The following is a 27,075-nucleotide window of genomic DNA, read 5'->3' on the forward strand; positions in this document are numbered from 1 at the left end:
AACTGTATTATATTTCCATTGCCTTTCCTGGATTCCTTCCGCTGGCACTTTTCCCTGTTTTTCAGGTTGGATGGGATCACAGTAGAAGGAGACAGCAGGTCTGATTCTTCGAGAAAGGATGTTAATCAGCCACATGTTGAGATCTTTTTGCCCCTTCCCTAAAGGACCAAAAAGGATTCTAATCCCTCCTGTGGCAGCCCTGATCATCTTCTCTGTTTGTTTCTTGAAAGCTTTGTAGGATACAGTAACCTCAGGGAAAAAGGTGGATGTCTTCATAGCATGATACTGACAATAAATGAGATGAAACTTGCCTTCATTTATGTATTTAAAAAAAAAAAAAAAAAAACAACACAATAATTCTCCACAAAAAAAAACCCTCCTAAATCTGCAAGTTTTTACTCTAATTTAGATAATATGTAATTCTGCTTGCCCAGCTCCCGTTCTGTGCTTTGTACTGACTGAAGGTTGAGCAGACACCTGTAATTCACTTGTTTGTTCTAACAGTGTACAGTGGCTGCAACTTGATATTTTACTTCTCCAGTTCCTTAACAGGGCATGTTTCTGAACTGTAGGAAGGTACAAAATGTTTCCATCGAAATGCTAGATTTCACCTCACCAAAGTGGTATTTATTTGTACAGTGTCATGTGGTAGACAGTCTCTCATGTCAGTCAAGAGCTAGTGATTTAGGAAGCATCAGATTTCCCTCTAGTATGAACTCATACAGTCAAGGCACCTAACAAGTTATTTTGGTAGATTTGAGGTGAGTTAATAGGCACAAACTTTCTAATTTTTATTTCTTTTCAAAGTCAGATTAGCCTAGAAATACTGGTGTTTTAACTGGTGCCTTTGGAAGTGCTCCATAACAAATTAGGCTTGCTGGTCTGTTGCCCTTTAGCTGATGGTTTTAAGTTCTGTTAAAGCCGTTCTGAATATGAACTTACCACTGTTCTGAAAGCTGGATACTTGTAGATTTGCTGTAAGACACTTCTATAACTATATTTTGAACTGAAATTTAAACAAGTCCAAACAATATGAATTGGAGTTAAACTTGTATAGGGGTTGCCCTGACTCAAAGCCTCTGCTCCTCAACAGAAGAACCTATGAGAGGATTTCACCTTTATTAAAAGGTTCACCCTTACGTTTAGCTGCCCCGCCAGCTCCTGGGTTTTCCAAAGCCTGTCTGGAAGGAACTTCAGAGGTTGCTTAGTCCATGCACTGCCCCGAGGCAGGATCAGTCGTGCTCGGACAACTGTCTGTCAGAAATGGTTCAACTTGTTCTTAAAATCGTCATGTGATGGGACTCCTTCTTCCCCCCTGCTAAGCGCTTTATTACCTACCCTTATTCTGAGTTTGTAACTGAAGCCCTGGGATGTGAGCATATGTAACCATGCCCTTCCATTTTATTTACCATTTTTTTTAGTGTCACCAGCAGTGGTAATGTGTTCCCCCTCATTAATGACTCAGTGGTCTGCTCTTCAGTTAGGGTGCTGCTGTCGTTATCCTGTAAGCCATGGGTAAGAGAGAAGGATACCAGTTTGTGTTCAGGTTGAAAACAAAGACTTGATTGCTCAGGTTGTGTGGCTTGTTTTAGGGTAACTAAGTTGTTTAACATCTGAGTCTTTTGTCTGCAGACACATTGTGTTACCGATCCAGTATTTGAACATGTGCTTAAATCCCATTTTGGAGGAAGTCCTGCACCAGCTGTGTGGAATGCATGTCTGCAGGGGGGAGAGGGGCAGGCAACCTGTTGAGCTGTCTTTCTTTGGCTTGTATCCCACGTAGGCTGGGTTCCTGCTTCACCCCCAAGTGTTTTGGGGCCAGTCTCTTGATCTCACTTCCCCGCAGTGCTCAGCCAGGTGCTCCCTGTGCTCTGAGCTGCTGGGGCTCAAGCTGTAGTCATGCTCTAACATAGCCATGTCAATTATCAGAGTATGTTGTTGATTTTCTTTTTTCTTTTCTTTTTAATCTTCCTCATTTTAACTGATCAAAATGCTGATACCACACCGAAGGATGCTACATAGCCTGGGGCCTCCCTCACTAACAGCTGTGTGTGTGCATCTGCTGTTCCTGTGCCGTGTCCCACACCCCTGCGCTGGTGTGTGCAAATGTCTCCTGTCCAGCAGCTGTCCTTACCTTCACCCTCAGATAAGGGTAATAGCTCTCCTTAAAAGGAGACTGAAAGAAATGTTTCTCCCCACCCACACCCCATCCTTGTAGTTTGAAATGATGCATTCTTATTTGACATCTCGTCTTAGTTAATATACTTAATTACTAGATATGGTTGTTTCTTGTGATTTGAGGGTGAGCAGGGGAAAGCTTAGAGTGAAGACCTTAAAAACTAAAGCTGTAAAGCACTTTAATGCCCCTGGCTTTCGAAATAACTTGAGAGTCTAAGAGAAAGCTAATAGTTTAGTTCTTTTTGACTTCTGTAATAGGAGAACCCAGGAATAATGTGCAGTGACTTACTTTTTTAAAACAATCTACGCTTGCAACTTTGCAAGACCTACACATGCAGTCCTATCTCTTCCCTTCTGCTTGTTGTCTGAGTAGCGTGTTAGTACCCTGTACGTGCTGCTCCTTACACTTGTTACTGATTTGTGAAGTCAAGACAACTTGTGGACAATCCCAGGACTTATATTTAACCACAGATTTAAGAGCAAATGTTTTGGAAAGTCATTGTTAGAACTCTGATAGGGCTGGAAAGACCTGATGTGGAATTAATTTCAACATGCTAGGAAAAGGGGAAAAATATTTTCTTTAGAGACTCTGTGATCATCATCTTTACTTCTCTGTCCTGTGCCAGAGGAAGGAATTAACACTTGAGTGATTCACTTCAGAGTGTAAAGGAGTGTACCTTAAGTCAGGGTGTGGGGAGGCTGTTCTTCTTTCTTTTTTCTTTTTTTATCATGTTATGCTTCCTTATGTAGATATCTTAAGGAAGCTTTTACAGGTTGTTGCTGGAACTGATTTTAATCGATATTTTCATAATTGACCTGAGAATGTTGGTACACACTCCTGGTACTTGAGTTTGCAGGTGATAGGAAATTCTTTTAGGTGGCCTAATGCAATGCAAGCCTAAGAAATTCCTGACAAGCCTCCTAAACCTGAGCAGAGAAAGAGTACTAGGTGAGTAGTAGCACAGATGTGAAAGAACATAAGGGCACTATTTAAATCATGGCTACATGATTCTGAAGTCACAAGTAGCAGTTGCAGTTTGGGAACGAAAATGTAATTGTCCAACTTTTCTCTAAAAAGTTCTCTTAAATCATCAATGCAGTGTGTGTTTGTAGCCAAAAAAAAAAAAAAAAAAAGCTTGCAAAATGTTGAGTATCACTTGGGAAGGGATGAGAGGTGAGTGGGAGGTTATTGTCATACTGCTGTATGAAACTTTGGTGTGCCCTTGTCTCATAGGTGCTAGACCTGCAGACAGAACTCATATCAACAAGGATGGGTGAGAACTAGGGGAGGTGCAGAGGAGAGCAACTGACATGATGAGAGGACTGGAGCCCCTTGAAAGAAAGTACCACGTTATGTTGTGGGTAGTGAATTGCTGAAGTTGCCTGCTATGGAAAACTGGTGGCATGAAATATCAGCAGGTTTTTATAGCAATTAGGCAAAGCTGGGGACAATATAGTGGGCTAGAGGATGTTTCTTACATTCTTAGGGAAAACCTAGGTAACTTTTGTCTCTGAGCCATTGTGTTCATGTCATTTGGTTTGGGGAGGTTCCACTTGTCTCTGTGTGCATGTGTGTACTTTTAAATTAATTATTAAAAAAAACAGAGGCGGAGGGGGGTTATCACCCTACAATATTTTAGACCATCCATCTTTTAAGCTTCTGATACAGATGATGAAAGCTCTATTTATAAATACATATAGTCATAAATTTATTTTAGGACAGAAAAGCTAAAGGAATACATGAAAAAACATATAATGTGGTGAGATCTGTCTCATAGAGTTGCACCATACAGTCATTGTTTACATATTTTACAGTCAAACTACTTGTCACTTGGCTAAAACAACAAAATGCTTTGAATGATTGTGACTAGGATAAATAATAATAATACAAAAATAGTTTGTGTAGAAATTGATGAAGAAATAGGGTCTTAATTTTAAACCTGTTCATATAACAGTTACTGGTATATCCACATACTATTTATCTTAAAACATGTCTCAAAATAAGCACCTAAAATTACTTTGTAATTTTTTTTAGAAAAAAGGGTGGTATAATAGGAAGATCTAGAATACTTGCTGTCATATATTTTCACTTGGAATATGTAATCATTTTGAATTTTGTTAAGTTACCAAACCTGTTTAACAAATGTGAAATACTTGATAGTTGAGCTAAATCAGTGATAACAGTAACATCAGAAACAAAATTGGTATTCTCACATAATAGCTTGTTCTGATGTTAAAAACACTTTTCTTTCTCAGCCCGCTTTCCTGGCAGAACCCCTAAGCTTTGCAGTCAAGATGTCACACTTCTTAATTGCAGTGGTGTGGTTCATGTGTGTGACTCGTCTGCTGATCAGTCTGCGTATCAGTGTGTGACAGAACAAAAAGAAGCAAGTCCCTCTTTCCTTGATAGTGCACCTTTGACCTTCCAGAAGAGAATTGCAGACCTAAACCCTGCAGAAGAGATGAAACTAGCAAGTCTAACAAAAGCCTAAACAGAAATAATAGTTAGTATTGAACTACTAATTATAGTAGTGAGTGTTTTAAACACTGTTTTACTGAAAATATAATTTGATTTTGGTTGATATGGATTCTGTGAAATGGCAATAGTGATGAGCATAGCTGTTCATATGCATACACAAGTGCAGTATTGCTTCGATAACTTTAATAATCTCAACTGTGCAAGTAATATTGTACAAGAATTGTCTGCTAAATTGCAAGGTTTAATTTACAGATAGCTTATTTTAGCATTTGTACATTCTGTTTTTGAAGTCAGCTGTTTTTTTCTACAAGATTCCTTTATTATTTAGATTTGCTAAATAATTTGGAATAAAGGCTTTTGACTGTACAGTTGCTAAATATAGTTAATAGATCTTTGAAGTCTTTTGTTTAACTAAATTTTCAGATCTTACCGATGTCTGTCCTTATAGAGATGAACTAAAATCCATGGATCCCTGCTTTATGTAGGTTTGTGTAAATCAGGCTTTGTTTTTAAAGATACATCTTTATAATGTGATTTGGTAGATTAAAAATAAAACAATTATGCCTGAAGTCTTTTCTGTGTTCTTTCTAGTGGATTATAGCTATAGAAGCTAATTAAGGTATTTGTATAAAGGAATTAGGCACCAAGACTTTCAGAAAAGCAGCTTTGAGTTGCAGAGGTCTCTCTGCTCTTTGTTTCTTAATCCTGTGAAGATCTTTGTATTCCCTCCAGAAGCTGGTAGTCTGTTGCTGTAGGAATTAAAGTGGTTTGTGTCCCAGGAGTGCTGTCGGTCCAGGTCCAGCTCGTGGGACAAGTCGGCGCTCCAAAGGTGGCTGCTGTATATCTTTGTGTATGAGAGGATCACTGTCACCTGGCTCTGGAAAGCGTTCTGTAGAAAAGGAAAAGCTGAGACCACTTACAGTGCTGTAAATTACATGTGTGCAAATACAGGAACGGAGCCAAGGTTCTTGGTATGTTTGGAGATCCTCACTTAACTGCACAAGATGAAGAGCGTGCTTGTAGCAGTTGAAGTGGTTATGCTTTCTAAACAACTCACCTGCTGCTTGAAGCCCTGTTGAATTCATTGGGGACTAAGAAGGCCCAGAGCTCTTGCAAGTAATTTTCTACCTTTTGTTGTGGTTAGGGCAAGGTTGCAGGGCGTTCCTGCTGCAGCAGCTGCAGCATGGCGGTGAAGTACAACCGCTGGGGGTTAGGTGGTGTGCTCTGCGTGCCAAATGAAGGTAGGAGAGGAGGAGTATCTGCCTAGGGAACTTCATAACATGCTACGAGCTGGAATGTGGGTGGATTTTCAAGGATTAGTTCCTTCAAGCTCAAAATTGATCTGTCTTCACTGGCAGAGACTTATATTGTTGTAAATGTTCATATTAACGTTCTCAGAGAATAAGTGTTTTCTTCATTGCTTCTTGAATACACAGCAGCCAGAATCTGGTCAAGAGGTGGGAACTCGTCGTTGTACAGCTGTGGCTTTCAGTTTCTTCAGGGATTCATCCCACTTGGTGACCACTGTCAAGCTCCATACTTGCTTATAGAGATGTCTCTGCTTCTCGCTCTGACAGCATCGTCAGGTGCTGTTATAGAAAGTTGGCTTGCTTGTTGCTGAACAATTAGTACTCTCCATGCCAGCTTAAATCTTGGACTTTCATCTTACACTGTGATGCTTGTACTCCTATTTTAGGACTATACCGCTGTGTTAACAGTGCTTTGCTTCAGGCCATGCTTTGCTTCTTCACCTCACAGTGCTAGTAAATCCATTGCCTTGGCAGCAGCTCCAATTGCTGGTGCAAGGAGAGTGGAGGTATTTTGCAAGGTAGTGTTTTGGGGAGTGTTTGCTAGAGGGTGATGCAGGTGAATTGCTTCCTTGGCATACCCAAGAATGGATAGGAAGAATCTGGGTAGATGCCAGCATTTAATATAGGTAAATGAAGCTGTGCTCTCAGGTGAGCATGGATGTGTGTGGGAGTGCAGACGGCATGGTGGGAAAAGCCTGTACAAAAACACAAACCCACTTGATTTCAACAGATTAAACTTCCTAGCTTTGTATGTACTGGCATTCAAATGGTCACATCATATGTGAGTGCAGATTCTTAGTTAGGGGTGACTAGACCCTGATCACCACATCTGGGTATCACTGTTGGGGAGGAAGTCTGGCATGTCCTTACCTTGTCTAGTTCCTTCAGTGTTCATAGGCTGGCCAAGTAGCAGCTATGTGTTCTCTGAACATACAGATAACAGGCATTAAACTGTCTGACTAGAAGTTTTTAATACAATGCAGCTATTCCAGGAGGTGGGTTTTAAAAATAAGCAGCTGTCGTGTTCTGCTCAGACTGCTGAAGAGGACATCTAATAAATTTTTAGTCAGATTAGCAGCAGCCTTGTCCAAGCGCTCAAGCCTTGGAATAAAGGCATACTGTTTCTCGCAAATGAGAAGTGCAATCTCTACAAAAAGGGCACAGAAATATACAGTGTCACTTAAAATGCACCGAGGTGTTTGCTAACCTTTTTTTGCACTGATTCTTTGACAGGGACTGTAGTAGCTTTAAAACTGTATCTTATCTTGCTGTTTGATCTTCTTTTTCTCAGGGTAAACAGAATAGCCTCAGACCTCTCCAGGCTCCATAACTGACAGCAAGTGAGGCTCCTGTTTAATAGGTCGTTTAGAGCTTAATTTTCTCTCTGTTCTTAAGGGAATTGGTGTGTCTGAGAAAATAATTGCATGCCTGATGAGGACAGAAGCTTTATTGCAGTGGTCCAAGAACCTGAATACAATTGTGACGATATATGAGAAACTTCAAGCAAATGGCCCATTCAGAAACCTTACGTAACCGTGGCAGAGGTTTGAGTTTCCAGCAGATTTGAATTTGCCTCTTTGATTGTCATCTGATGTGAGAGGAGGCTTAGAGTTTCAAGTTCACAATACGTCTATTCAGCGAGACCCGTTTATTAGCCTGAACAGTATCTGCGGACTTCTCTTCATCTTTGGCTTTACTAAAAGAAACTATTTAAACTTAATTCCAGGCTCCAAGCTTGCTGGTTATGAGCAGAGTATCACTTTGTTTTGATAAGGATGCCTATTACTTTGAGCTCTCTCTGGAGTTCTTAAATGACCCCGTTTATCTCTTCTGCGTCATGGAACTTTTAGTACTGTCCCATGCAGCAACGTGCTTATTTTCTTGGAAGACTTCAAATTAGTCTTAACCCATTTATATCCAGCCTAATGGAAAAACTGTGGCCCTGGGCATTCCTGCTGAGTTCAGCATAACAGGAAGGACCGAATGAAATGCTGATAGGTGGGAGAAGCTTAGGGCTGGAAAAAAAGTAGGTATTTTCTGTGATTTGATGGGAAGCTGAAGTTTTGCAAGTTTAGGATTCTTCTAAGACTTTGTAGAACACTTCTGGGGAACAAAAAAAAACAAAAACAAACAAAAAGCTGGCTGGCTTTATTCCCCTGTTTTCTCCTGGCCAGACTGAAGTCTTTCTTACTGATTGTGGGATCCGCTGTAGTTGTTCTCCCATGTCCATGTTGCTCTCAGACTGGTGGATTTCTGCATGCTCTCCTTCAGGCAGCTCATGGGGATAACTTTCAAATTCTGGGGACTGGAGATTCTGGCTGTTGGCTCATACAGGTAAAACTTCACAACTCTGTAGAGCTGAATGTGCTCCATAGCTTGGGAGAAGTTTTGGTAGCATGCATTCTACTTCAAAAATCTTTCTCACAGTTGAAGTAGGTGTCTGTATTTAAGCTTTTCAAGCGTGAGGGTCACAGATATTTCGGTGCAGGTTCCAGAACTGTAAGTTGTGTTTTTCTGCCATAGTTCTGGAAATCATAGGTTTGTCTTCTTTTGAGCTACATATGTTCATTTCTGTCTTGTCTGAAAAAGAACAAAAGACCACTGACTTACTTCATTTGAGGTTCTCTTTTTTTTTTTTAAATAAAAGCAAAACAACAACAAAAAAAGTCTTATTTCTCCTTACTATGTTACCTCTGTATGAATAGCAGTCTATACTTTATACAAAGCAGAATCATCGGCTTTGTGTTGAATCTCCAGTGGTATGTAGTCATCCATCTTCTGCAACAGAGAACCTCTAGGGCTTTTCACTTCCTTTGTGTGTAGAAAGGTATCTTTGTAGTATGGCTCACTGGTGCATCTAGGCTGAATTAAAACTGATGGTTTGTATGGGTCAGTGAAGTCTGAAATGCATAGATAGGTGCTATTAAAATAGAAGACTTCTAATACTGTTTTTTTGTTATTTCAGGAATGTACTCCAGAGAACCTGGAACTGAAAAAGAAGATTTTTGGTCAGCTGGATCTTATTGTTGGTGACAATGTTATCTTGAGCAGCTCGACCTCTTGTCTCTTACCCAGCAAACTGTTCACTGGCCTTAAGCATGTTAAGCAGTGTATTGTGTCGCATCCTGTAAGTATGATGACATGTATTGTTTTCATAGTAACATTATAGGTATTTAGTTAAACTGTGTCCCAATTTCTTCCCAGCAGATTGAGAGAGGATATGTGGAGTGCTTTCATGTTTTTGTTAGTGTGCAGGGCCTGAATTTTTGGAAATGCTTTAGTTTGGTCATTCTGTGTGACAGCATATACTAAATTGAGAATGAGTGCATGTTTTGTACTGTCGGTTCTAGATACCTTCTGTGTAAATTATTGTGCTCACATTGCTGTGTTATTCCAACTAATAGTTCTCAAAGTACAGGGAGTCTGTGTTCTGTAGACAAACGTATAAAATTCCCTATGTTCTTCTCACGGCATCATTATTATTTTTCCTGGTGTCATTTTTCAGCTGATGTTCAGTGTCAGTAAGGTTCCAAACAGCAAGCTGTATGCACTTGTCAGGTAATGTAGATGAAAGGTGGGAATTTTTAGCTCTGGTTTCATCAAATTTTTCATGCAGAGGTGGTACACCTGAAGAGGAGCAGCAGGCAGATGAAATGGAACAAATTGTACTTAAAGCTGAATTTGCATGCTTTGTGTCTGACTGGGACAAGTCAGTGATGCATAAGTAGCATGACCAGAGGTGGCAGCAGAACCTCAAAATGCTGAAGGCTACCTTTGAGCCTCTGTAAGCATTTGTGGGGCTGCTGGACAGCTGTTTTTCACCTCTGTCCTCAGTGTGGAGGAACATTTTGTCTTAATCACTGGGATTCTTACTGCTCTGTCTTCTGGACTCTGAGTCTGTTAACTGATTTTTCAAACACAAGACTAATGTTAGGTTAAGAGGGCTGTGGTCAGGAAGGCTTGCAGTAACTGGAGAATGGTACTCTTCAGCTGTCTGTGGCTCATAGAATCACTGAATAGTTTGAGTTGCAAGGTATCTTAAGGATTATTGAATTCCAAACCCCCTGCTATGGGCAGGGATGTTACCCACTAGATCAGGTTGCTCAAAGCCCCATCCAACCTGGCCTTGAACACTTCCCCAGGGTTGGGGTATCCACAGTTTCTCCAGGCAGCCTGTTCCAGGGACTCACCACCCACTGAGTGGAGAATTTCTTCCTTATATCTAATCTAAATCTCCCCTCTTTTAGTTTAAAACCATTACCCCTTATCCTATCACTCTGCTCCCTAACAAAGAGTCCCTCCCCAGCTTTCCTGTAGGCCCCCTTTAGGTATCATAAGGCCACTTTGAGGTCTGCACGGAGCCTTCTCTTCTCTTATGCAGGCTGAACAACCCCAACTCCCTCAGGCTGTCTTTGCAGGAGAGCTGCTCCAGCCCCTTGATCATCTTTGTGGCCCTCCTCTGGACTTGTTCTAATACCTCGACATCCTCCTTGTGCTGGGGGGGGCCCAGAGCTGAACGCAGGGCTCCAGGTGGGGTCTCACGAGAGCAGAGTAGAGGGGGAGAATCTCCTCCCTTGAGCTGCTAGCTAAAACATTACTACGTTTTGTCTTTCCAGGGCAGAATGTACAGTAAATGCCAATTCCTTTGGCATGCTCAAGAGTGGCAGTGTGAACGCAAAAATACAGCACTACTTTATTGTGATATCTCTACAGCTGCCTGTAGCCTAATGCTGCAGTGTCAAAGCATTTGGTCAGCCTTTTTGACACCCCTCCACCACTACTATTGTGTCATGGGGTGACTGAGGAGCAAAAGGAACAAAAGGATTGGTTTCTCTCCTTAAAACTGATTATTTTTATCCCCTTTTAATTAAAAGGAAAAGGAAATCAAGCTTCAAAGTATGTATCTGTGTCTAGGTTTAGCCTTTCTCCAGTCTAAAACTCAGGAGTTCCTTATCTCAGATTTCCAGGGTTGTAACTTTCCATAGTGCAAAAGATCACATCTCTTCTTCTAAGCTTCTGTATTGAGGAACTATAACTATGATTTTATATATTTATTACCATTCCCTAGGCTCTTCTGTCTGTCAGCCTTTCATTTTTTTTTCCATTACTCTTCTATTGTTACCCCAAGCTGGTTTGTACTGGTTGCTCCATTTAGTTTGAGCTGCAGCCTTCATAGGATCAACTTCTGAAACCATCTTTGATCAGATCTGGCAAAGTAGCTAGTTTCTGCATAAACATTTTTCTAGGTTGCTGTTGTAAGGGTATGTGTATTTTCCAAAGTAAATACTTCAGAGTGCCATAAAATGTCTAATTGTTCTGAGATGGCTTTGCAGTCTGAGACCACTTTCTTAGTAGTCTCAGCTTCACTCAAAGGGGAGTGTACTATTCCAGGGGCATTTCTCTATTTGTTATATCAAGAAAAATATTTGCTTTGTAGTAGTAGTTGGTTTTTGATTGTTTTGTTTAAATCATGACCTTACTAGCAACTTAAACAAAAGTAGGACATGGGGAATGGTGGCTGAAGGAAGTAATCTGTTCAGAAAGACACTGAAAATAAGAAGTGTGGAATTTGATATTCCAGAAAAATAAAAAGCTCAAGTTGTAAAGCCTCTGGCACAGGTGAGCATGCTGAGGAGAAATGAAGAGAAATGCCCAAAGGCCAGAAAGAACTCTTCACTTTGCTTAACATAATAAGCTCAGTAATCAGAAAAAATAAATGAAATCCTGCAGCACAGCTGTATGATAGAAGTGCATGCAATACTTACAGGCACAGCTGTTCTGTCAGCAGTTTCAGGCCTTGTGGTGGTAGAGGTCTGCACAGCAGTTAATTTCTCAAGTACCATATGAGCCTGCCAGATCACACAGCTAGAAACATGGAGCTAGAGGAGACTGCCACCGAGTGAAGTTCCTTGCTGTAAGAGGAGGCATGTCATCAAGTTGTCTTAAAATATATTAAGCTCCCTCTTAGTTTTTTTTTACTTGACTGCTTCTATATGAAGTTTTCTTTTATTTCAATCTTACTAATGGTCCATTAAAATTTTTTCGTGTAGACTGTGTAGTTGTGTAGCTTTTTTCTAGTCTAATTCTGTCTCTCTTTACTTCATTTATTCCTTCTTAGTTATCATTTTGTTAGGCTGAGTAAGGTAAATTCTCCTGCTCCCTTAAGAATGCCTTTGCATTACCCTTCTCATTTTAGAAGCCTTTTTTTTTCTCCCTTTCAATTTCATCTACATTTTACCACTTTTAGTTTTTACCAACATCAATTATCTCACTCTTAAACAATTGTCCTCCTAAGTCTCCACAGTGTGCTCGGTAACACACCCATACACTCCTTGTGCCAAGTCCATGAAATAAAATATTTCAATAAGGTCTCTGTCAAAACTAATTGTGGAAGAAACTCATAATAGCCTCAGTCTTGCTCAACAATTAGCTTGTCTTCTTTCTGATGAGACCCGGTGATATACTTAAGGGTTAGAAAAGCCTTCAGAGAACTTCTTGGAGCTTGCAGTGTTTCAGGTCTTGCCGAATTGCCTGGCACCACCATGTCTGCAGTGGTGTCCGTCACACCACACAGCTTTGGTGGTGACACTGCCAAAGCAAATGAAGTAAATGTATTACATGGGTTAGAGCAGGCATAGCTGTACAGCAGGTTATGTGTTGGTCAGATGCTACAGTAAAGGAAAACGTGTAAGTACTGAAACAAAAAACAAACCAGAGGAAGGACTGCTGGCACACTGCTGTGACTAAGTCCTGTATTTGCATTTACATGAGTACAGTTAAGAGCAGCTGACTGCAAGGGAGCATGGTGAAAGAATCAGTATTTAATTACCATCCTTTAAATGTGAATGTTTTTTTCTGGTGGTCATTTATGGTATGTTGGGTCTGACTGTTACTTGGAAATGAGTACAAGAGCTTCATTTAAGACCTTAAGAATATAGTTTAAGGACTCCTACTTCTGGGAGGAGCACACACTGGCTACTGCCTGTAACGCTGACCTGAAGAACTTTAGGCACTTCTAGGATGTTTGTTAGAATTTTTTGTTTATAACTTCAAAAACACACTGCACACAAGTCAAGACTTGTGTGTAAAATTACATTTGGGAAGAGTCATGGAGAAGTAGGTTTTTGTGGCTTTTTTTTTTTTAAGTAGGTGCAGTGTCTGATGGTAACCTGTTCCACAGCGTTTTTTTTTGGAAGTATGCATTATGTGATATCTGTTAATGTGTTTACAATATATTCACAGGCTTGGGCCAGTAGCCATTTATCTGTTGAGCTTTGCATCATACAGGTGGTGCATAGCAATAATTCTGTTACAAATTTTCTGATTATCTAAAAGGAAATGCCTTGTTTAATTTGGGAAGACAAGTGGTGGTCATTTTTTACAGCAAAAACCAACCTGCATATTGGGAAAACATCAGTTATTCAAGTTGGCATAAAGCCTTCTAGTACTGAAGTGTTCTCCTCCTTAGGCTACATGAACTTTGTTGTGATTAAACAGAGCTACATTTAATCATAGAAGATTATTTTATTTTTTTAATTTGAATGAATATACTTTTTTTACTGAACTGGTGAATTGTCTCAGGGTCTAAAGATCAGACCTACTCTATTCACTGGAAAATATCCACGCTAGTAGAAAGTTATAGATACGCTTTATATTAACTTGATCTGTTAGTCTCATAGCTGACATTCTTCTTCTGTGTTTCTTCTTGAGGTAAATCCACCTTACTTTGTGCCATTGGTTGAAATTGTTCCGCATCCAGAAACAGATCCTTCTACTACAGAGAGAACATATGCTCTTATGAAGAAGATTGGACAATCTCCTGTCAAATTAAACAGAGAAATTGAGGGGTTTGTTCTGAATCGACTCCAGTATGCAGTGATAAGTGAAGCCTGGAGACTTGTGGGTGTACGTATATATTTTTCCAATTTTTACGCACTGTCAGTTTTGTAGAGGCAAGCAAGATTATATATTTAAATGTCCTATAAAATTGTCTTTTTTATTAAACTGTCCCTTGTGTACGTGAAAATTAAAATTAGCATGTAAGTTAAAAACAGTAAGAAGTGATGTCAGTAATAAATAGCAAAGTTTATGAAAAACAAAGTGATATGATCGTAACAATTATCCTTTATCCTGCTTTCATTTCAGAATACTGTCATTTTTTAGGACAATCAAAAGAACAATGTTGAAAGTGCAAAAATCAAGACACTGATTTTTATTTTTTCTATGTTGTCTCACTATTTCCTGTTATTTTTCTGAATGTTGCTGGCTTACTTTTCAGTTATTATGAAATGTTTTAAATGGTTTTCTGTTTGGCCTTTCAGGAATTGAACTATTAGGTTCATTTGATACTTGTAGGTAAAGACAGATTCCTCCTCCTCCCATTCTGACTTCTAGCTGAGAATCATTTGTTCTGCTTCAGCTTTTCCCACAGTTGCATGTTCTGTGCTACAAAATCCATTCTTTCACCAGGAAGAGCTGAATTAAGAGGCTGTTGGAATTCTGTTGAGAAGAGATTTAACTGGTGTGAGTGGGGCTGACTTTTTTGTCAGCCAAAGACTATTTTGACTTTTATTTTTTTTCAAGCTGTTTTAAAAAAATAACAAATGCGCACAGGTATAGGTAAAGATTTTGAAACTAAGGTAATATTAACATATTGTAAGTAAAACAACTCTTTCCAAAGCAGTATCTAAACATATTTGCTCAACTGATTTTACTTTCAATTAGCTTCCACTAGCAGCACAATGCAACAATGTAAAGGAGATGATGAGTAATAATACATAGTGATATTCGGAAGGAACTGAGCTTCTACTGGAGATGTTTCTTTAAATTAAAAAAGGTATCTGTTATTAAAAAAGTTAAAGCAAAATCTTAAGTATATGTTTAAAAAACCCTTCAGAAAGCTGTGCTCATGTTGAAAGACATAGGATAGAAAGGATATTAACCTTTAAATTATTTTTCAACCCATAATAAGGCTTATCAAGAGGAAAAAAAAAAAAAGGAAATAAAAACTACTACCAAAAATATGAACAAGGAAGACAAACCCCTAGGGGAAAATGACCAATGTTATTGCTAGGCCACTTTCCATCATCTTTGAAAGGTCGTGGAGAACAGGAGAGGTGCCTGAGGACTAGAAGAAAGCCAACGTCATGCCAATCTTCAAAAAAGGCAAGAAGGGAGGACCCAGGCAACTACAGGCCAGTCAGCCTCACCTCCATCCCTGGAAAGGTGATGGAACAGCTCATCATGGAGGTCATCTCCAAGCATGTAGAGGATAAGAAGGTGATCAGGAATAGTCAGCATGGATTCACCAGGGGGAAATCATGCTTAACCAATGTGATATCCTTCTATGACAAGATGACTAGCAGGGTAGATGAGGGGAGAGTGGTGGATGTGGTCTACCTTGACCTCAACATTTTTTTGTCTCCCATAACATCCTCATAGTCAAGCTCAGGAAGTGCAGCCTAGATGAGTGGATGGTGGATTGGCAGTTGGCTGGATGGCAGAGCTCAGAGAGTTGTGCTTAGTGGTGCAGTCTAGTTGGAGGCCTGTAGCTAGTGGTGTCCCCTAGGGGTCAGGTCAGTACTGGGTCCAGTCTTGTTCAACTTATTCGTCAACGAGCTGGACGATGGAACAGAGTGCACCCTCAGCAGGTTTGCTGATGACACGAAGCTGGGAGGAGTTGCTGATAGCCCAGAGGGCTGTGCTGCCATTCAGAGGGACGTCAACAGGCTGGAGAGATGGGCTGAGAGGAACCTCGTGAAGTTCAAGGGCAAGTGCAGGGTCCTGCACCTAGGGAGGAATAACCCCATGCACCAGTACAGGCTGGGCTGGCCTGCTGGAGAGCAGCTCTGTGGAGAAGGACCTGGGAGTCCTGGTGGACAGCAGGCTGACCATGAGCACTTGTGGGCCAAGAAGGCCAACAGTATCCTGGGGTACATTCGTAAGAGTGTTGCCAGCAGGTCAAGTGAAGTGATCCTCCCCCTCTACTCAGCCCTGGTGAGGCGACACCTGGAGTAGTGTGTCCAGTTCTGGGCTCCCCAGTACAAGAGGGACGTGGAACTATTGGAGTCAGTCCAGAGGAGGGCTACAAAGATGATTAGAGGACTGGAGTACCTGTCGTACAAAGACAGGTTGAAAGAACTGGGCCCATTTAGCCTGGAAAAGAAGACTGAGGACAGGTTGCACAGAGAGGTTGTGGAGTCTCCTTCTTTGGAGATATTTAAAACCCGCTTGGATGCCATCCTGTGCAGTGTGCTCTAGGTGATCCTGCTTGGCGGGGGGTTGGACTAAATGATCTTCAGAGGTCCCTGCCAACCTCGGCCATTCTGTGATTTTGTTTACTGAACTGTGATGCTCATCATTGAGGAGGTTCTCCAACTCTAATCTTTCCTTGAAAGAAAGGGGTCTAACAAGTTGTTTCAGTCATGAGAAGAACAAGATTTTTTAGAAGGGAAAGATGAAATGAATAGCTGCAGATAATGAAAGGGAAATTGAACTTATCAAAGACTCCCAGAGCTCAAATATTAAGGTCATGAAATAGTGGTGTAAGCATCTTTTTACACACCTGCTAGTATAGTATTGTAGAAATGGAAGTTAGCACTTACACCTGAGATTAAAAAAAAAAAAAAAAAGCTTTAAGTGTAGTTGGCAAATTGTGGACCAGTAAGTTTGGTAATGCGTAGGCATATATATCAGGGAAAGTAATGCCTCAAAAATATAGGATTATTTCATGACTCTAAGAGGCTTAAGCTGAATTGTGAAACTTGCTGTCAGAAACCTTGGATGCCAAAACTATGAATTGGTTCAGGGAACATTTAGACACATTTATGTTAGATGAAAACAATGTAGAAACAACCTCCAACTCTCAAAATCTGAAAGACTGGACTGCTGGAAGCTGAGATGCTGCTTGTGATTAAAGTATGAAAGTATCACTCTGTATGTGCTCTTTGACTGTGGAAAGATAAGAACACTGTAGGCTATTATCAGTGGGAGAAAAAAGCTACTGATGAGGTGAACTTCCAGTATGAACTTGTACCTTTAGTATAAACCTGTGGGTGGTATTATGTTAATAGTAACACAACAGTGCTTTAAGCACTGACGAAGTTGCTTTCATTGTGCTTCATCTAAGTTTCCAAGTTGTTCTGGTTTTGTTTAATTTTATTGCATTTCAGGCAAATACACATTTAAACTGCAACAACTTTGATTGTATTTCCATTTCAAAAGTCTAGACGAATACCAGGTATCAAAGGTGTATAGTTTCAGCTGTATGACTTGGGGCTAAACAGCCCCTTTGTTGGGGGAGAATCACTGTAGATAGGTGAAAAATACAGGCCTTGAGCAGTTTTTCTTCCTACTGTTGTGCTGCCAACTTCGTCGTTTTCATTGCAAGTCATGTTCTTTTGGTGTTTTCCACTTTCAAAGTGGAGGAAATGTATTTCTTGGTTCTGACTTGTAAAGTCACTTTTTAGTCCTTATTTTTGAGGGTTAAAATATTTTGAAAAACATCAGCATCCCCAGCTCACAATTTTTGAGAAGCTCCTAAAAAATCAAATTTTATTCGGTGTTCTTACTTTGTTGCTGCAGAAGGTCATATTGATTCTTTCTAGTAACAAAACTTTTTGCTACCCTAAGAAGTACTGTAGGTGGAAGCTAAACTACAAATATTAGCAGTAGAGACATAGTAGTAAATAGAGACATAGTAATAAAACCCGCTTGTCCAAAATGACGCTAGTATTAATCCTTTTGTGGTTAGATAGGTAAATTGTGTGTATTAGATTTGGCAGTCTGAGACATTTTGGATGCAGAACACAGGCATTCTTATGAAATTAGTTATGAATGCTTTGGTATTTCAATGCTAATAGTTGTATACTGCTTTTGACTGTTGTAAAAGAACAATGAAATGGAACCATAAAACATGATTTCAAGCATACTTGTTTTATTACTGGTTGTAAAATGCCAGAACAAGTGTCTTTGTATGCCTGCTGTTACTTTCATAAATTGATCAGTTTCTTGATCAGACTTCTGTTACGAGTTTTCTTTGAATTTGTTTTTAACATGGTGAGTACTTGGGGGAAAATCTGTGCTGTTGACAGAGGACTGCTGTATTTGCAACTGCTCTCTGACATATGCAGAAATATTTATGTCCTTGTTAAAAATCCCATGTGTGAACCAGGAGAGAAACACAGCAGTGATCTTAAGTGTTTTGAAGCCACTTGAAACTATCTTAAATCAGCCCCTTTTTGTAAACAACCCTCTGTGAGGACTTTGAAATGTGAACTTGAAAATTCTCATCTGGGTCTTCACTTCAAAAATATTTACAGTAATAGTAGGGGGAACAGCCTTACACCTGCACACGTGCAGAGGTGCTTTCACGACAATCACCTTTTCTTTTATTTTTTTTGATTAGCTGATCTTACTTCATCCAAGAAACTAGTTGAAACTTCACTGGTAGAAGTATATATGTACCATTTAAAAGGGCATTGGTGATAGACATGCAGGTACAGCTGTGCTAACACCATTTATCTGGAAAACATTATCAAGAGTGGACTGAACAGTTTGCAGGGTATGTTTTAGTTCCCAAATGTAGCTCAGTAACTGACAGCTTGCCAGTCCCCCTTTTCTTTAGCAGTGTTGTGATGAGATACGTGAGGCATGGGGCAGGAATCACACCACAGGAGAAGGGCTCTGATACAAAGCTACGATTGTGTCACCTGACGAGGAGCATTTGAACATGGGGCTGTACAGAAAGCAAGCACTGCAGTCCCAAAGCCTTCATTGCTTGCTCTGAATTCCTGTGGTAAATATAATTGTTTGCTGGATCATGCATTGGACTTGCCAATTTCTGCCATCTGGGATCTAAGAGTAGGAAGTGCAACAGCCAGAAATCTGGTGGGGGGGGCTTGCCAGCAGGTTGAGATCAGGCTCAGACTCCACATGGTGACCTAACTGCACGTGGGCATGGGTGCTTAAGCAGAGCACAGCAAATTTCAGGGCAAGGTGATGAAAGTAGCAATGACAAACCCAGACACTTGGATACAGTTTGCCTTTGCCAGAGATGTTGGGGTCCTCAAGAGCACCCATGAGCTGGTATATTGAACCCGGGCACAACCTGAGTGAATGCAGGACTGGGCCAAATGTGGGAGTGGGAGGTTAATTTGATGAAAAATTAGAAGAACTGGAGGTTGAGAACCCAATTTTTAGGGAAGTAGGAGAGCGAAGACTGGTTTGGTGATGTACAGAGAGTACACCTTGGTACTGAGAACTTTGGTGAGGTAGATAACATGAAATGTTGTTTTAAGGATACAGGAGTTCAACTTTACGAGAAGTTATCAGCAAAGACCGTAGATGGTCTTTTCTTATGGTCTGAAAAGAAGGAATTCAAGCAAATGCTCTCCTTCAAGACGAGTGCTGCAATGAGATGTTTTATTTTAGATCTGAGTTAGTCTTTTCATGTGACATGATGTCTTGTTGAACATTGTTTTGACATGCAAGTTACAAGCTCTTGGGCAGTGCAGGTGTTTGTGGCAGGAACTTCTTGTATCGGTTTTCTCTCTCCCCAAGCTCCACATTTATTCCATGAAAATGCAGATATTGGGAAGACTCCAGTTGTCTGTTTCCATGTCTGCCTCTTTGAGGTCAAGTATCTGAGAACTTTCTGGAGAAAACTAACGTAAAACCATCCAGGACATACAATAAGTTCTTGTAGGCTTTATATTTTTAATTCTTTGGTTGCAAAGCCGTTTATAATGAGAGTAAGAGACATACTGTGAGATGTTGAGTTTGAAGACCTTTACTGCTCTGATCTTCCTAGTCGTCTTAACCTTAAATTTTGATATTTTAAGTTTGGAATTATTAAAATAATCTGTAACCAACAGTAGAGAAAAATATCTGACCGCTTTCTCTATTATTCCGTTATCATTTATTTACTTTCTCATACCTCCATTGACAGTAACCACTGCTATATCTGATTTTGTTCGTAGCTCGTGGGAGCAGAGACTTGCCCTCTTTATTTGCTTTATTTAGGAGTTTCAGCTGCCTTTAAGAATCTGCTGAAACTACTTTGTGAGATGGATCATATGGTGCATGTCTCAAAGATTATGTTTTGTCCTCTATGTAAGCTCTTAGTACCGCTTTAATACAAGTTTCTTTAAAAATGGGTTTACTCTATAAGTTATAGTCATGGAGACTGTGTTCATTAAGAATGGGTGGTCCTGCTATTTAGTGTTTTGGGTTTGTTTTTGTTACTCTGTTGGAAAATAAGCAGTTGTGGTTTGGCTGTGTCCATTTCAGTTCATTTTCACAGCAAGAATGTGCCTTGGCTTCAGTCCCTAATTTATGTACCTCACCCGTCTCAGGTGGCTAGCTTGGCTGTTCTTAAATACTGGTAAGACTTCAAAATGCCAAATTCGTTATTATTAATTGTATTACAGTGTTGTTCAGAGGTCCTTTACAAGAATCAAAGATAACTATAGGAGGATTAAGTATGCAGTTTATGCAGTATCCATAAAAAGTGGACATCATAAAAAGAAGTTCAAAAGCCCAGGGAGAAAAATAGTGTTGATACTCAGTGGTTCTTTCAGGGTGAGGTGTGTGAGGGTGTCATGGGGGAAGATGAGGGCCAGCAAAGTAAGGAGGTGTAAACTGTAGGACAAGTTTCTCAAACGTGATGAAATGGGAAGAAATGGAGCTGGTAGAGGGATCTAGGAGAAAAGTCATATGCTCAAAATGATAGGACTGGAAAAAGATTTCATCAGGGTGTGGATCGAAGGGACTTGATTGAAGTGATAGTGAAGAAGGGTGTAACGAGTGCTTTTGACAGAGAATGAATATATTAGTAGCAATCGGAGGGAAAAAAGACTGGACCTTAGAGATTCAGAGGATCCAGTGGCAAATCTGGAGACCTATTATGTGGTCAAGGAGGGAGTAGAGTCCAGAATAACTCCAGACAGGCTGGAGTTACTAGGAGAACATGGTGAATTGTTAGCAGCAGGAAAAAATAAGATTGTTTTTTGTCCGTGACATATTTAATATGATGACAATCCAAGTCGGTGACAGAAGTTGAGATGCAGGTGTGACTCACAGACGTAAAACCTGGCAGGCTGGTCAGGGCCCAAAGGTGGAGATGGCAGAACCGCCACAGGCTTTTGGAAAGGAGAACAGGGTCCCCGCATAGCGAGGATCACTAAATTACCGAAGGATAATACTCTGGCATCACAGGAGATTAAAATACGTGGGAAGATCTGATTATGGTATCTAAGTGGTGTCATAAGCAGCGTGGAGGATTCTGATCTAGTGTAGATCTTGAAGTTTGGCTGCCCGTTGGGGTCACTGAGGATTTTGGTGGAATTTGTTTTAAATTACCTCCTGAATTCTGTATCTGTGAAAGTCAGTCAGCTTCTGGTAAACAGAGCTTTAACTTTTATGTACTTCCTCTTCCCTTTGACAAGTGCTTAAGGGGAAGACTTGCAAGAAGGGTTAGGCAGAACGAAGAGGAGGAAAAATCCTCCTCGGGAGGGTTGTTTCACACCTAGACTTAATGAAACTGGGTTGGATGGAAGACTTTCTTGTTTACTTCTTAGCATAAACACCAATCCTTGTGGAAGACACCTTGCTGACCTTGCACCCACCCTGCTGAATCATTCCACCAACTTAATGATCTCTTTAACATAAGTGGGAGTAGTTATCCCCTAGAGAAAGACAGTTTAACATATTTCTTACTTGTCTTCTCATTTCTGAACAGAACAAGGCAAAAGACTTTTCTTTAAGAGGATCTGTGTGACAAAGAAAATTGAGCTTATACGTACAGAATAATAAGAGACCTCAGCTGGAGGGATCTGTTTTATTTTCCTTCTGTTAACCACAATTTTTGCCTTTTAGCGGTCATAGCCATAAAATTACAGCTTTAGGCAGAAAACCAAGAGCAAAGCACTCACCCTGTGATCCTGAGGGCTCCAGCTCTTCAAATGTTGGTACTGAAGACTACAGTATCGGAAGGAAGAGATACTTTTTCATTTGAAAATCAATCTGCATTGATTCTGAATAGTTTCAAAAGTCTTATGTAAGCCTGTTAACTCTTTAATATTATAGTTTAAGTGCTGCTGCCATTCAGATGCTTGTCTGGAACTTGTGGTTATTTGTCTGCAAATCTTTGTCAACCTGAGAGGGGAAGAAAAAAAATCACTCATCAAGCACAGCTTTACCAGCATAACTCATTGTTCGGATGAACAGTGATGAACAACCCAACAGAAGGGTGCTTTTGTTGACTTTGCTATTCTTGTTCAGAGAAGTTGTGGTGTTATTTCAGGAGAAAAAAACTTTCACAGAACATGTGGTGCCTGATTGTTTCACTGACACCCGTTCTGTAACCTGAATGCTGAGGTTTGCACTTGGACCTGTCTTTACACAGACCTTCTTGTCTTCCTCTAGACAAGTTACCGTACCACTGCCTTACCTTTGGGTTGAAGAAAATAATACTTCCTTATCCCTGCCATTGTGTGCCTAACTTGGGGTTGGAACTAGATGATCTTTCAGGTCTCTTCCAACCCTAGCTATTCTATGATTATAAATTGTTACCAGAGCTGCATATTGCAAACATGGTGGGTTGGTTGTAATAATTATGTCATTGTTTCCTTTTTCAAGATAGATTTCAAAAGTCTCCTGCAACAGTGACTCAGACAGGGTTATTGGTGATAGGAGCAATGCCTACTAACAGATTGAGACTTGAGATTGAATATTATAAAAGTCTCTATTTAAGCCTGAGGTGATTAAAAACTCAATTTCTTTGGTTATGGAAGTTATGTTGGTCCTTGGCTTATCATTTTCTTCTAAAGTAATAGTAGATGTGTTTGACAAACACAGGACACTGTGGATGGGATTCAGCTCACTTAAGCTGAGACTTGTACAGTGCAGATGTTTGACTTGCAAGCTCCTTACTTGTTTTTCTGTGCATGAGGAAAATCAGGCCCTTTCAGGATACAACTCATCTGGCCTACTCCAGATGCATGGCTTAGGATGCTGATCTCCTTTTTTTCCCCTACTGATCGTAAAGAGAGTCTAGATGTCTAGCTCAGACATCAGAGTCTGCAGCAGGTCAGGAGAGCTGTCCCACATGCTTGTAACTCTAGCTGATCACCGTGTGGTACAAAGGAGCATGTCAGACATGGTCCTGCAAGAGGGAAAATTAACAAAAAAAAAGTCCTGTCTTGGCCAAGCAGACAAGTATATCTACTTGCCTTCTGCAGCTAAAGAAGGCTCATGGAGCAAGAGGTGCTGAGTAGGGGGATCACCTCCAGGTAGGCTACAGGTAGACAAACAATTCAGCATCTCTCTCACCTTAACAACCAGAAGGAAATGATTTTTCTTTTGTCATTGGGAATAAAGGCGGCAAGTTCTTGAAATGAAGCTTTATCTGATGGGAGTAGTTAGAACAGGTCTTAGTTCGTTCAGGCCTTTCCAGTAGGTGGAAAATCAACTTCATATGATAAATATTATTTTTCTTAAGTAAAGCTGCATGGTAATGAACAGCAACTCATTTTTTATAAGCCTTCATGTACTTGCCATAACCTGATGGGGGCGTTGGCTTTCCTGTAAGTGACACCATCTGGGTGGAACAGCAGCACTCAGTTTTTAACAGGAGAAATTCTTCATTTTGTATACTTCCGGTCCTGCCAACTCTGAGGTTTGAGATTGGCAATGAACTCAAGAACCTGGGCAGGTTGAGGCTGTGTAGGTTGAATATTCAGTGAGTTTTTTGGAAGGGAGTGGCAGCTGCATTGCCTACGTGTTTGGTCCTGGCCTTTTTTTTCAGGTGGCCTCAGGGTAGTACCAATGCTGCACCCCCATTCTGCCAATTGCAAGTCTGCACAAAAATCCTGAACTAGGAGAACATGAAGGGAGGTGTAAGATTTAGCTAAAATTTCTGTATTTAAAAGTGCTGGTGTGATACTTGGACTTTACTATAAACTCTTTTTGGTCATGTGCTTTTAAGAGTGTCACCCTTGCTATGTGCTCTCTGATTCTCTTTTTCTAAGTGTTTATTGGTTGACATAAACAGGTCAATTTAATTTTAATACATGAATTACTGTAAGTAGTAAGTATCAGGCAAACTGATGTGTACAGGTAGTTCGTATCACATAGTGTATTAATCTACTATCAATTTAAAAAATAAGGTACTGTCAAAATGTATTTAGATTATGAAGTACAGTGATCTTACCAATGTGTTTTAAAAAAAGTTAGGTGAATTAATGTTTATCCTGAATTATAAGAAGACTTGTATAGTAGGTGCACGATTCTGGTGAACATTTACTAACTGCTATTTCTAGTCTCACTTTTTATTACTTCTTAAATTTTATTTTTTTAAATTATATGTAAAAAGCAATCAGTTTTGCATTAAAACTTAACATTCACAAGTTTTCCTCTTCTACTTCTGCTATATAGGAAGGAGTAATATCTCCTACTGATCTAGACCTTGTGATGTCTGATGGATTGGGAATGCGATACGCGTTTATTGGACCTCTGGAAACCATGCATCTTAATGCAGAAGGTAGGTACCTTAAAATGAGATAAATATGGAGAAAGTCTTACATTGCATAATGTCAAAAATGACATCTAACTGAAACACCAGTTGTGTACCTCATTTTTCTGAGATCTGTCCCAGTGCTTTGAAACCATTGCTGTACACATAGTTCAGGACTGTGTGAGTGTCAGGAAAAAGTGTATCTGATAATCCCATGTCAACAGAAACTCACTTTCCATAGGTGAGTGCCTTTTTTTTTTCTTTGAGGAACTGGTAGCAAAAGGTTCACTGTAAGCATGGCTGGTGCTGGTTTAGTTTAAACTAGTTTAGTTCTTGAAGTGAAATTGTTTCTGTCTGCAAAACACTGTGCTTACAAAGTTGAATTAGTTGAAGCAGTCAGGTAACAGTTCAACACGTCTTGCATAATCAAGACAGATTTTACGTGTTTCTGGAATTGTAAATATAAATCCAAGCTAAATAAAAAGTGAATTGCATAAAATGAAATCAAAATTAGAGACTGGGGCCACAAAGGTTTAAGCAATAAATGTTACAAAACATTAATGATCTTTACTTCCTAAAGACTACCTAAACACATTTTTAATTTTTTTATGTTGTGAGCTGTCTTTATTCTGCTTTTGTATTGTCCTTGACATGGCAGTCATAGATGGCAATCCATAGATGGATTTTTCAGGAACTGCTGCAATGCATAAGAATACAATAATGAAATGAAAATAATAAAACAAGATTGTAAAATATCAGTGAGAAATAGGAGTGTTTTATGACTTCATATTGATCAGTCACTTTGCAAAAAATTGTCTTTTAAGGGCAAATTGGCAATTTTGACATGAATGTGGAGCTGTGTCCTCCACCAGAGGATTTCAGCTTGTCAGTTTGGTGGCATACCAGTAAATTAAATGTCACAAAGTGTTTGCTTTTGTGCAATTGTTATTTTTTGTTATGCAAATATTATGCATCCATCCAAGTAGAGGCATCTTCCTAAAAGCTTCCCCAAGAAGTTTTCCAGTAATTTCTCTACTGAATGTAGACTTACTCCATATAAAACATATGCATTTTTTAGATAGATCAGAACAGATGCACATTGCACAATCCTTAAACACAGCAATCTACGTGGAGTCCTGCAGGCCAGGGTTCTCCAGTCCTTGCCACCCAATTCCACTAACCTGCCATGCTTCCTCTGCATGAACTGTCTTTGTGCAGGTGGTTCTGTCAGAGCCACTTGTTGAACTGCCTCAACTAAAGCATAAAAACAGAACGACGTGTATTAATACCAGAAAAAAAAATGGTTTCAGAGGCTGAATGATTCTTGGGTATCCTTTATCTTATTTTATATATAATCTTAGAATTAAGGATCATGGATTTAAAAAAAAATTTACTTGAGATGAATGGAATTTATAATCATTTGGGTTGGTTTTGATATTCTTCCTGGAGTGCCCTTTGACATTTAATGCTCCATCGTGATTCAGCTTAGTTTCCTTGTTCCCACCAGGAAGTAGTTACTGTTACAAAAACACTTCTGAAATTTGCCATCTCAAACCAGTTTTAAGTAGCATTTGCAACTGGTAGGTAGGTTGCTTATTCATGGCAGAGATTATCCAGATTCTAGATTGATGCTACCTTTTGTTAGGAATATTAGTATTCAAGATCAGAGGATGAAAATTTACAAAATAGAATCCAGGAGACTGATAAACCGAAAGAGTAGCTTTGTGGTGGGTTTGCAAAATATAAAGCCAAAATATACCTATATAGTTATTTTAGCATTATATAACATTTTCAATTAAAAATTACTTTGAAATAATGTAACTAGTACACTTGTGAACTGGGCCCCTTTTGACAAGGTGCTTTTGTGTTTATTCAGTAACTTTGATCATGAGAAGTATTCCTTCGCTCCCGATCTAGCAGATGCCTTTTCTTCAACTCCAGAGCTGCTTCTGTTTGTGCTGGCAGACTTATTCAGGCTGCTGCTCTCATCAGAGACAGTTCTACATCAAAATTGCTGATGTCAGGACACACGATGGCTTATGGTCACACTTATACCACTGCCAACTTGTTTGTTTGCCCAGAATTGCTTCCCATAGTAAGGAATAGCATGGACCTCACCTGCTTGCCCAGGACAACACTCTAATGATGCATTGCACTAAGTGTCTATTTTTGAGCAGCAGAGAGAAATGGAGATGGAGATACCTCTGCTCTCCTGCTTGTTTGCCTGTCCAGCAGCTTTACCAGCTTCACAGCAGCTACCTTTCTAGACTTAAGATGTTAATTTCCCACAATCTTAACATCACTGCTTAGCAAATCAATGAGGAAGCATAGTAGGGATGCAGGAAGCATGAGAGGAAAATAGTGTTTGTGGGAGATCCTGGAAGTTGGGGAAGACCGTTTTTCTTCGTAAGGGCGGTGTGATATTTTTGTTTGGTTTTGAATAAAGAATATTACTCCAAAGATTTCTTTTGAAGTCAGCGTTAATTTGACATGCAATACATCAAGATCCTCCCATGAACCTCCTGTGTGCTAATGCCAGGCTTCCCATGTGTTAGTTCTTCAGTCCTTTCCTGCATCCTCATAAGTAGCTTTAT

At 39.8% G+C, this 27,075-nt stretch overlaps 2 protein-coding genes across 2 annotated transcripts in view; one reads left to right on the plus strand and one right to left on the minus strand.

Moving 5' to 3' along the window:
• The window catches only part of IFT88 (intraflagellar transport 88), a 213,515-nt gene that overhangs the window by 73,691 nt on the left and 112,749 nt on the right, over nt 1–27,075 (minus strand). The gene's annotated exons all lie outside the window — the stretch shown is intronic.
• Nucleotides 1–27,075, plus strand: part of CRYL1 (crystallin lambda 1) — a 59,484-nt gene that overhangs the window by 17,786 nt on the left and 14,623 nt on the right. The window contains exons 4-6 of the mRNA XM_035542729.1: nt 8,933–9,094; nt 13,678–13,872; nt 24,403–24,508. Coding sequence (XP_035398622.1) covers nt 8,933–9,094; nt 13,678–13,872; nt 24,403–24,508 — 463 coding nt within the window. The remainder of the gene's footprint in view (nt 1–8,932; nt 9,095–13,677; nt 13,873–24,402; nt 24,509–27,075) is intronic.

This window comes from Cygnus atratus, chromosome 1 (genome assembly GCF_013377495.2).
Source record: "Cygnus atratus isolate AKBS03 ecotype Queensland, Australia chromosome 1, CAtr_DNAZoo_HiC_assembly, whole genome shotgun sequence".
Taxonomy (NCBI): Eukaryota; Metazoa; Chordata; class Aves; order Anseriformes; family Anatidae; genus Cygnus; species Cygnus atratus.